This window comes from Stegastes partitus, unplaced genomic scaffold, assembly GCF_000690725.1.
Source record: "Stegastes partitus isolate 25-593 unplaced genomic scaffold, Stegastes_partitus-1.0.2 Scaffold279, whole genome shotgun sequence".
Lineage (NCBI taxonomy): Eukaryota > Metazoa > Chordata > Actinopteri > Pomacentridae > Stegastes > Stegastes partitus.
In genome coordinates, this window is record NW_007578010.1 from 24104 (window position 1) to 34326 (window position 10223).

Sequence of the window (10223 nt, forward strand, 5' to 3'; positions counted from 1 at the left end):
AAAAAAAAAAAAAAAGAACCCAAGTAAAACATTTTATTCCGTTCATACAAAAAACAATGGTACGAAGTCTACCTGACAAAACATCTGCAGCTAGAATCTGGGAGGAAATTAAAAAGATGTACAAAGAAAAACAAAAATATTTGACCACATGCCAACAGTGCCAATCAGCCCCCAAAGTCCCTTCACATTAGCGCGACACACCCCTCACTCACAGGTCATCAGTAATACTCAGGATGTATCGGCTACAAAAAACTGTAGACAAATCAGAACGTTCTGATCCATCCCCTTCCCCGTTTTTAGTTTCTCAAACTAAATCCTCCTTCCATGGCGAACTCAAGGGCTGGAATGGTTCCCCTCTGCTCAACGTTTAGTATGGCCGGTCTCTTCTGTCGTCTCTGCGGTCACCCCTGAGGAGAAAACACAAAGATGTGTTATATGAGCCGTCACTGAACTAACCATTATCCTCTGACAAATGAAGGTGAGATATGATGTCAACTTCTCAACCACCAAGCTCTTTGCATTTTAAATCTCTGAAATGGAAAACATAACTTGCCTTCAATAAAGCAGACATCCATTAACAACCCCCTTCTTAACGCAGCAGTTCACCTTCAGTCAGCTCAAATAAATCAGAATTTGTAATCAAGGGGAACCAAAAACACTAAGTTGAGGCTGTAGCGAGAATATCGAGATGCTTGAAACACTTCAGGGTAAAGAGCCCTGAAGTGATGGTGCAATTAATCATTTTTACACCAATTTGAGTGTGATCTTGATGGATTCAATCTCTCCACCAAACATACAAAGGGAATGGAGCAGCTTCTTACAGCTGAAAGAAAAAATACTCAGTTACACTGCAGAGAAAGGTTTTGCTGCCTCCCAGTTTAAGAGGCAGCACTGATTTAATGTTATACAGACAGTACTATGTATCATTTCCTGTGCCATGACGTTCCTGCACAGTTCAAGTTAAATTCAAGCCTTTTTAATGAAGCACAGAAGGCAATTAATACTAATTTCTGTGAAAGCAGTGACAACATGGCCTAGATTTATTGCACTGTATTTGTTCTGTATAAATAGCACATTCAACAAACCTCTTCATGGCTCACATTACTGGCTATAATAGGCAAATGTTTATCTTGTTGTAAATATAGTTAAATATAGACTTTATTCTGCCAAAGCCTTTTATGTGGAAACTGAATTCTGCTTTTATACATCTAGGCCAGCACACTAATATCTAGTAAAAACTGTATAACGTATGTGTGTATATAATCAGTACAGCATTTATCATCAGCTCTCTGAAGACAGGTTTGAAAAGATTTTTTTTTTTTTTCAAGTCAAAATGTTTTAAAGTCAATTTATTCAAGCCTTGCTTTGATCAGGAAACGATCCAAATCTAAGCTTAAATTGGGATCTTATACCAAAATCTTCATGGTCCATATGTCTCACTCAAAGAAAATCACCAAAAATTATTTGTTGGCACTACCCAGATTTTGATTTGAAAGGGAAAAAGAAAAAAAAGCATTCTGCTCTCTGTGGCGTAACCAAAAAGCCATTTGGGACTCAGCTGTAACGTGACAAAAATTCAGGTACTTCTCAGCTCAACTGCATTTTTTTACTGTACAATAAAGAATGAATGATATTTAACGTTTTCTCATTATTAAATTAATGTCACTCTAACTTTGATGTATTGCAAAGAAGACATCTTTGAGCGCTCTTTACTTCTAGTAAAAGTATGACAGAAGTCAAAATCACCCAGAAACTGCATTGGGTTGTTGAGCGATCACAAGCTAGCTCTGCCCTCTTCTGGTCATAACACCAAACGACACCAACACAGATCCTTTATGCATCATCTTGAACGTAAGCTTGCACGTTGAACTGAGAAAAGATGACTCGCCAACCCACCTTCCTCCCATTTTGTAGCCGCCACCTCCGAATCCTCCGCCGCCACCACCTCCTCCTCCATATCCACCACGGTCTCCCCCACGGAAACCTCCTCCACGACCTCTGAAGCCGCCGCCCCTGTCACCGCCAAAACCGCCTCTGCCTCCACGATCTGCAATCACAATCACAACACTCAAGTCAGTAAAGAAGGGCAAACAATCAGGATATTGATTTTCATGCAGGCACAGTCTTCAAATTGCCAGCAAATGTTTTGTCAAAGTGCTCACCTCCACCTCCAAATCCTGCATCTCCTGGTTTTGGTGCACCACACTTGTTACACTCCTGCCGCCGTGCAAAATTCATGTTACCGCAAGAGCTGAGGAAAGAGCAGTCAGACAATTATAGATAGAAATCAAACCAAATTAGATCCTTCTGTTGAATACAGATTGCATTTTTAAAACCACACAAACATGAAATCCTAACCTGTTGGGACACGGCCAGTCTCCTCCCTTAACGTCAAAGTTGGGTCCTCCGCCTCCACGACCTCTGAAACCTACCAAAGACACGGACAATCGATGAGGAAAAGAACTGCAACATTGACACAAGGTCCTCAATTTAGAAACTGGATATTTTCATCTGCTATTTGAGCCTAGAGGCAGTCTGATCAATACCCACCTCCTCGCCCTCCTCTTCCACCTCCTCGCTGTGTGAACTCAGCTCTGCGGGTAGCAAAGGATACTTTGATGGGTTTGCCATTGAACTCCTTTCCTGAAATTCAAGGACAGCATGTCAGTGTGGTTCGTGCAGAAGTATTAGAGAAAATTAAAGATATGTCGGCACTCTTACCATCAAACCAGTCAATCGCAGCTTTGGCTGAGGGAGGGTCATCAAATGAGACTGTAGCTTCTCCCTTTGGTCGACCAGTGGCCTTGTCAGAGTAGATGTTGATCATTGGCTGGCCAGTTTTCTTATTCACCTGAAAGTGTAAAAGAACAATTTGAATGCTTGTTTGAGGCTGGTAACTGGTGCCAAAGACAAACAACTGGAGTGTGGTTTAGCTGTTACAATGTCATGCTTCTGCAGCAATGAGGGATAATGACTCGCGTAATTAGTTTTACTGAAATGAAAGACAATCAGACAATTTTAGTACCTTGATGATACCAATTTGTTTGAAGAAGTCGCCAACTTCCTGAACTGTGGCATCTTCTCCGAGTCCCTGTACAAAAATGGTGTTGTTGTCAGAGTTGTCCTGTTCTCCAGCTGTGAAAGAGATCACACAAGAGAAGACGTCAGGAATCACAACAGACTGAGATCACTGTGATTCAGTTCAGAGCCTCATTAATTAACTAAATCATTCGCAAAGTCTCACCTGGTTCATCCCTTGAGCCATAGTCTCGAGAGCCTGCAAAACAGAGGAGAGGATGGAGGAGAAAATGTGAACAAGTGTACATAAAAATAGTCTCTAGAGTTTCATACAATTATTGATTAACTTCATCCCTACCAATGCATAATGATAAGAAAAAAATTAAACAAAGTCCTTGTTTACAGCTCTCTGATGGGTGTTTTCATACCATTGCATCACATACCAACACCTTGCAACAAGAACACAATCGTTCTTTTTTTCTTTTTTGAGCTTACACCAGAAATGAAAACCACCAAAATGTCTCCAGTTTAAGAAAGTTTTCCTTCTTCGTCCTGGGAACACCTCTGTCATTTACAATCAGCCTTCCTCTTCATGCAACAATACCACTATTTTACAGCTCCATGTTCTTTACCATATCTGAAGTCAGTTATGAGAAATAGCAATAGGTGGAGTCCCTTGGGATCTGGACATGGAAATGGTGGCATTCACTGAGTGTTTCTTTCTTTTTTTTTTTTTAATCCCCCTTTTTTCTTTTTGCTAACTCAAGTTCTTTCCTCCCCCACCGACACAGTTCTGATGCTCGTCACTTACCACCGTAATTTTTGTAGCCACCACGGTCACCACCTCTGCAGAGGAAAAATTGGAGATATGATGGCTTTTCCTTTGTCCCAACTGAGAGCTCAAAGCTCCCCTACATCCCCATCAGTATGCACTCCTGCCAGGGTGTGCGACTATGGTGGAAATGTCTCACACGAGGAATGCGTTAGTCTTTGACATTAGAGATCAATGAACAGACGACTAGGCAGCTCTGACTGAACAATCAGGCAGACGAGTGAAGACAATTATCACATGACACTGGGTCACCATTTACAAAGAATTTGTCTCCTTTGTTTTTTTCTCTCTTTTTACATGGCCGGATTGGATACCAAGAGCTGGAAAACCAGCGGAATTTGTTTTCATAAAATTAGAAGCCAAATTAGTGTGAAGGGGTGTAGCAACCAATGAGCAATCTTCCACTGAGTTCATTTATGAGATCCTTTAACTGAGGTCCAAGTTTTAGTTCAATCACTCTGAACACCTGTAGTATAAAATGTAGATCCATGTTAACACAATACACATGTTGGCCATTGTCAATAAACAACACTTGAATGAAACCTTTGAATGTGAAGCAGCTGAAGATGTGGCTCCAGGTCTAAGTGCATCATTTCAGTGGAGTTTCGATTGTTTAAGTATAACAATGTGGTGTACTTATATTTCTGGCAACTGAAAACTATGGCTGTAGGAGATTTGACTAAGACAAGAGTACACAAGTACAAAAAAAAACAAATTGGTCCTCTATTCACATCAAGGCCACGTGACAAAATGTGACACAAAGCTCGAAATCAAGGGTATTTACAGGCTTTAGAATATATATCTAAATGTAGAATTGAGATGACAAAAAAGAAACCAATGTGCCCGTTTACCTAGCTGACCAACATGTGGCACTTTCAGATCATATCAAAGCCAGGATCCCAAAATTAGAAATACTTTGTGCTTCTCCCTTCAGAATCATTGGCAAGTGGATGAGTTGGACAGAATCTCTTCCAAACGAATAACTGCAGCCTTTGTAAGTCCTAAAAAAGGACACTAGTGAAAAAGGAGAGTTTTTTTTTTTTTTTTTTTTATAAGCAAGAAAGCACTTTCAATGACATAACACTGCACTGTTGTTCCGAAAGCCATCTGCTTACTTTCTGTTTTCAGATGGCAACATGTCTCTTCCTGGTTGATAGGGGAAAAAAAAAGAAAAAAAAAAAAGACTGTCAACCGTTGTTGCAAAATGAACAAAACCTGTCCCAGTGTCTGGATAACACAGTTACACAACCAGGTCTCTGGTGCTCCTATGTGGGCAGATGTATTCGGTCTCCATTCCTCCACCTATAGACCCCACTGTCAAGTGGATCCTCGATGGGTCGAACAACTCCTCTCTAACCTCTTAACCAAGTACTTGATCTGAACAGCAATGTGGATTCAACACCAGCAACTTTCTTATTCAAAAACAAAAAAAGTTTAGAAAAAAAAATATCTGGACAGTGTTTGGGCTCCTGGAGCATAAAGCTTGGGGTCAGGGAATATTACCTATGTGATGTGTGACATTGAATCAGGTTTTGAAAAAAAATAATCACTGAGTTTGGGGATCTGGAGCACAAAGCAGGTGAGTGGTGAACCATCTATGTGGATGGTTTGTAGTTGATGAGTGATGACGTGCATAGTGACAAGTTATTTCTTATATTTCAGTGTACAGAGGTACCTTAGGGGCAGTGGCACTGTGCAACTTACCCCATACCAGGAGGTCCGCCTCTTCCACCACGGTCGTATCCACCACGGTCATATCCACCACTGCGGTCATAACCGCCACGGTCATAGCCGCCACCGCCACCACGGCCTCGGCCTCTGTAGCCCCCTCCTTCTGAACGGTCTCCCTGGTCACGCCCAAATCTCCCACCCTGACCACCACTGTCACCTGGTAAAAAGAAACATTTATTAAGCATCAACACAATCTCACTTATTGGACAGTGAATTCCCACAAAGGTAGAAGAATCCCATCTTGCAGAATACAGCTGTAGCCTTAATAACAATTTAATGTCTACGTATTTGTACCTTCACTCCATCTTCCATAGCTGCTGCCGCCACCACTTCCTTGCCCCTGCGCACCATACCCAGCACCAGTGCTGCCTTGTCCGCCAAAGGAACTTTGCTGTCCAAAGCTGTCTCCTCCTTGCCCCTGTCCACCATAGGAACCTTGTTGCCCATAAGAACTCTGCTGGCTGTAAGACCCAGACCCTTGTTGGCCGTAAGAAGCGGACTTGTCGCCATACCTTGATTTCAGCAAAAAACAATAAAGTTAACACAACCGAGACCAAAAACTCCAGTTGTTTTCATGCAAGGTGAGCAATTATCAACCACAAAGTGCAGTAGAGAACGGCATTTTTCAACTTGCACTAGTATTTCATTTCTTTCTTTCTTTTTTTTTTTTTACAAAAGAATTTTACATGCTTTATAACCTCATACCATATTGTTTCCTGATGCTCAAAATACTGTATAACTATTAGTAAAGTCTTATAATTGCTAATGTTACTACACATCCTTAACAGACAGTGTCGGTGAGAAATGTGGTGCACTGAATAATCAATATATCTGCGCCGCAAATCCTTAAATAATGGGATAATAATGGGATAATGATGGGATATTGGCATTAGCTTACCCAGATGACTCCTGTCCGTAGTTATTATAACTCTGTTGCTGAGACTGGCCATAACCATCTGTAAAAACAGAAATGACACAATAAGAAAATACACAAAATTGAGAACCACCCAATTTAGTTCTAAACAATCCTCTATTTAATTCACTGACTTACGACCTATCGTGCAGTAAACCATAGTTACTTCACAGAACCATCAACAGGAAGATTTTAGAAGGCATGTTGTCTTCATGAAAAACCTCAAAATTACAGTTTCTCTACCAGAAACTGGTCCACATAAAGTCAGTTCTTCAACAGTCTTTGAATTAATTATTGGTAATGTACTGTTTTAAAAAAAGGTAATTCAACAAATTTGACCAAATGTAAGCTTAAAATCATGATATTTCATCACCATAAACTTATTCTATGTCTCACTTTAAAATAATGACATGTTTGTACAAACCATATTCTGCAAAAAATAAAAAAAAATCTGCACAGCTCATTGCAACCTTTAAGCTTTTTGTATTTCAACGGTCACCAACAGCCACATGAAATATTTTTCAGGGACCTTTCAGCTAAACTGGACTGAACTGCAGGCTGCGCTTACACGGAGCAGAGTGGACAAAAGTGTGGAAACAAATTAAATACAAGTATTAAAACTTCTATGGTATGTACAAAAAGCTATTGTTTTTCCTAGACCTGTCAGTAAAATGCTAGAGGAGCAAAAAACACCCAAAGACTGTTGGGGTGTCAGAGGGTTCAACAACAGTAACAAGTACTGTTATATTATGTTCTCCCTTTCTTTATGGGGGACAGGTGTTTTATTCAAAGTCTTATTTATGCCTACTAAGAATACATCCGATGACAAATTCATGCTTTTCTGCATCCATGTGTGCAGCCAGCTCCTTTCATACTACAACGGGGCTGCGTTTGCCATGTGGCTGGTTGCATTGCCCCTCAAATTCAGCATAGAAAAAGACATGAGTGAACAGCAGCTAATTACACATTACCCCTGTAGCACTGAGTCACGAATTATTCCCAAGGTGTACCAAGTACAATGGCCAGACAGTGCACAGGATTTCAGGCGAAGTGAGGACTTCCCACTGGGCTCCACCGACACAAATCAAAGCACCTCTGAAGTCAGGCAGTGACCACTTCAATTACTACTCTTTTAACGATGAATTATAAAAAGGCACATGCGCAATGGGCCACTTGTGGTGCTGACGTACCACGCGGACTTGGATGGACGACGAATTTTAGGTCACACATAACCTTGCAGATGCAGAGAGCATTTATTGCTCTTAAATCCGTGTGGATACAAGCCCCTGCCTTGCTATAAATATAACAGCACACAATTTCTATCACAGATGGTGTGTCCCTTTGAGGCAATAACCTCAAACTAAGATTGACTCTTAGATGTTAATTTAAAATATTCAAGAGGCATCAAAGCAATGTATGGCACTACTTTAAAACACATCCATAAATGTTCTACCTTGCCCACTGCCTTGCTGTCCATAGCCACTGTAGCTCTGTCCGCCATAAGAGCCACTTCCATTTCCTTGCCCATAACCCTGTCAACAAGATAAATTAGTTGGACGGGTTAGAAATCAAAAAGTTCACATAGTTGTATCATACTTGCATCCAACATGTAGTTTGGAGAACGGCCTCACCTGTCCACCCGGCTGACCGCTGTATGATGGGTAGCTGCTGACACATGACACAAGCATTTAGTCTCCAGGTTCATTCAGAAAGCCATGTGGCTCGACTACAGCTTAAATAGTTACACATAAAACTACATATCTATACATATGAAGTTACAGTGACAGTTGCGTGCTGTGTGTTTGTACATTACCTTTGGGAACCGCCGTAGCCTGAATCTAAAAAAGAAACCAAACAATAATATAAAGCCAGTTAAAAATGTTGTCCATAAAATCCAGTGTTTGCTAAACAGTGTGCTACGGATGTGGGTGACAGCAACCAGCCGCATAGCGAAAGTAGGTTAATAAAGTAGGACATGTACAAGCTAAAAGGCCCGGTGCCAGGTCAAGCCACTGAAAATGGCGGTCAATTCAGCGCTGGCTATGACTAAATGTTGAAAACGTAGCAAGCAATCAGTCTTTAATACCGTTCACTGCCTGCAACGGTTGCTTTAGAGAAAAGTATGTAAATGTAAACTTGTTTCTACTATTGTTTCGGAAGAACTGATGGCGTAATGCTTCTAGTTAAGCAGGAGAAACAAAAGCGTCGGTGTAAACAAAGACGCATTCATGTTGGCTAGCATACAGCTAGAGCTAAGTTAGCTAAGTTAGCTAGCGGCGACAAGGCCCAGATCCGTCAGACATGCCCCCATATATTAGCATCACAATGAAACAATACATTATTGCGTCAAAGTGAACTAAACTATGCATTACTGAGAAACCGGTTATTTAAACACCCGACATAGATAACTTGGTGCTGCTAATGAATAGTATCTACGGTCCATAAAATAGACGGAGCCCCTGTTCTGGCCTCGCGGTTCGCAGCCAACTTAGCCGTTAGCTCCAATGCTAATCGGCCCACTTTTAATGATTTACACAATAATTTAACAAAGGGGCAGAGACCCAGGAGATACGTTGACTTACCAGTGGCCATTTTGTGGCGTTATGTGTATATACAGTTTAAAACCGATGAAATGTGTTTCTTCTGGTTAGCTGATAAAAACCCTGGATGAATGTACGCAGCGCCACCGGACTGAGCAGAACACGCTGCGGCACTTCCCTTAATGCGGCTTCTTCTTCTGCCTGCGGCTGCTGCACAGCTTTACCACACTACCGCCACCTATTGATCCACGATGTTCAAAAGAAAAAGTCTAATAAAACCTATAGAAGGTCTATAAAACCTCTTTCAGACGGGCGTTCTGTTCAAAACAACGGCTGAATATGTGAAGGCGAACCCTGGCCGCTTATAAAGTTCATCTGTGTCTCTGTTAATCTGCTGATGCGCATGTGCACTTGGCTCAGTGGAAGATTTACATTTAAATGTTATGCAGATATGTGGGAAAGTAAATGGCTTAATCATATTTAATGTACACATGATTGCTGCATTTTTAATGGTGCATGTGTGGGTTAATGATTCACAGAATAACTTTCTTAGTATGCAAGAACTTGAACACCACTGGACCAATATTTAGTTGATTGCTGTTGGGGAGAGATCCAGTCCCTGCAGCAAACATGAAAAACAAACCTTCCTTTAAATAATTACATTAGAATATCTTGTACACAAATGCCTTTGAGGGCTGCTCCAAAAGCTTCAGCTTGTGTTGTTCGTGATGGATTTTGGTGTTTGCTTTGAATTATAGTTGCGTTAAAGAGTCCATCTTCTGTTTACTTTCACTTGCCAGACTGATTGTATTTCATATGCAGCCAGAATTTGCTGTTATTTAATGGAATCCATTCTTGCCACTATTTGTGCTGTTTTCTGCATCACTGGCTAAAAAAGCCAGAATATTTCCACCCCATATGTTTAACTTCATCCATCTATAGAACTTGTTTCCAAAACCACACTCGCTTATCCAGACACTGACTTTTGCAATGGAGGTTGCAGGTAAGATTTCCTTCCGATGGCGCTTCCATAAACTCTGTGCTGCATACTGTAACTGTGCACCACTTTTGCATCAACTAAACCTTCCTGCAGCTTCTTTGCGGTCATATATAGCGATTGTACTTTGCTGTGCTTTCATTTTCAAGATTTCTTGGTCTTCCAGATCTTGACTTGATTTCCGCAGTTTCT

The 10223-nt window shown here is 41.0% G+C and overlaps 1 protein-coding gene across 1 annotated transcript; it reads right to left on the reverse strand.

Annotated features, from left to right (window-relative positions):
- Window positions 1–18: 18 nt before the first annotated feature.
- Window positions 19–9227, reverse strand: taf15 (TAF15 RNA polymerase II, TATA box binding protein (TBP)-associated factor). Its single transcript, XM_008282603.1, has 16 exons — window positions 9077–9227; window positions 8308–8332; window positions 8126–8159; window positions 7948–8026; window positions 6480–6537; window positions 5876–6093; window positions 5555–5738; window positions 3830–3864; window positions 3245–3277; window positions 3026–3135; window positions 2722–2851; window positions 2551–2643; window positions 2359–2428; window positions 2163–2251; window positions 1897–2047; window positions 19–407 (listed from the first exon to the last, which is right to left on the reverse strand). Exons 1-16 carry the CDS (start codon window positions 9084–9086, stop codon window positions 368–370), a joined length of 1359 nt encoding a protein of 452 aa, XP_008280825.1. The 5' UTR covers window positions 9087–9227; the 3' UTR covers window positions 19–367.
- Between the last annotated feature and the right edge of the window lie 996 nt (window positions 9228–10223).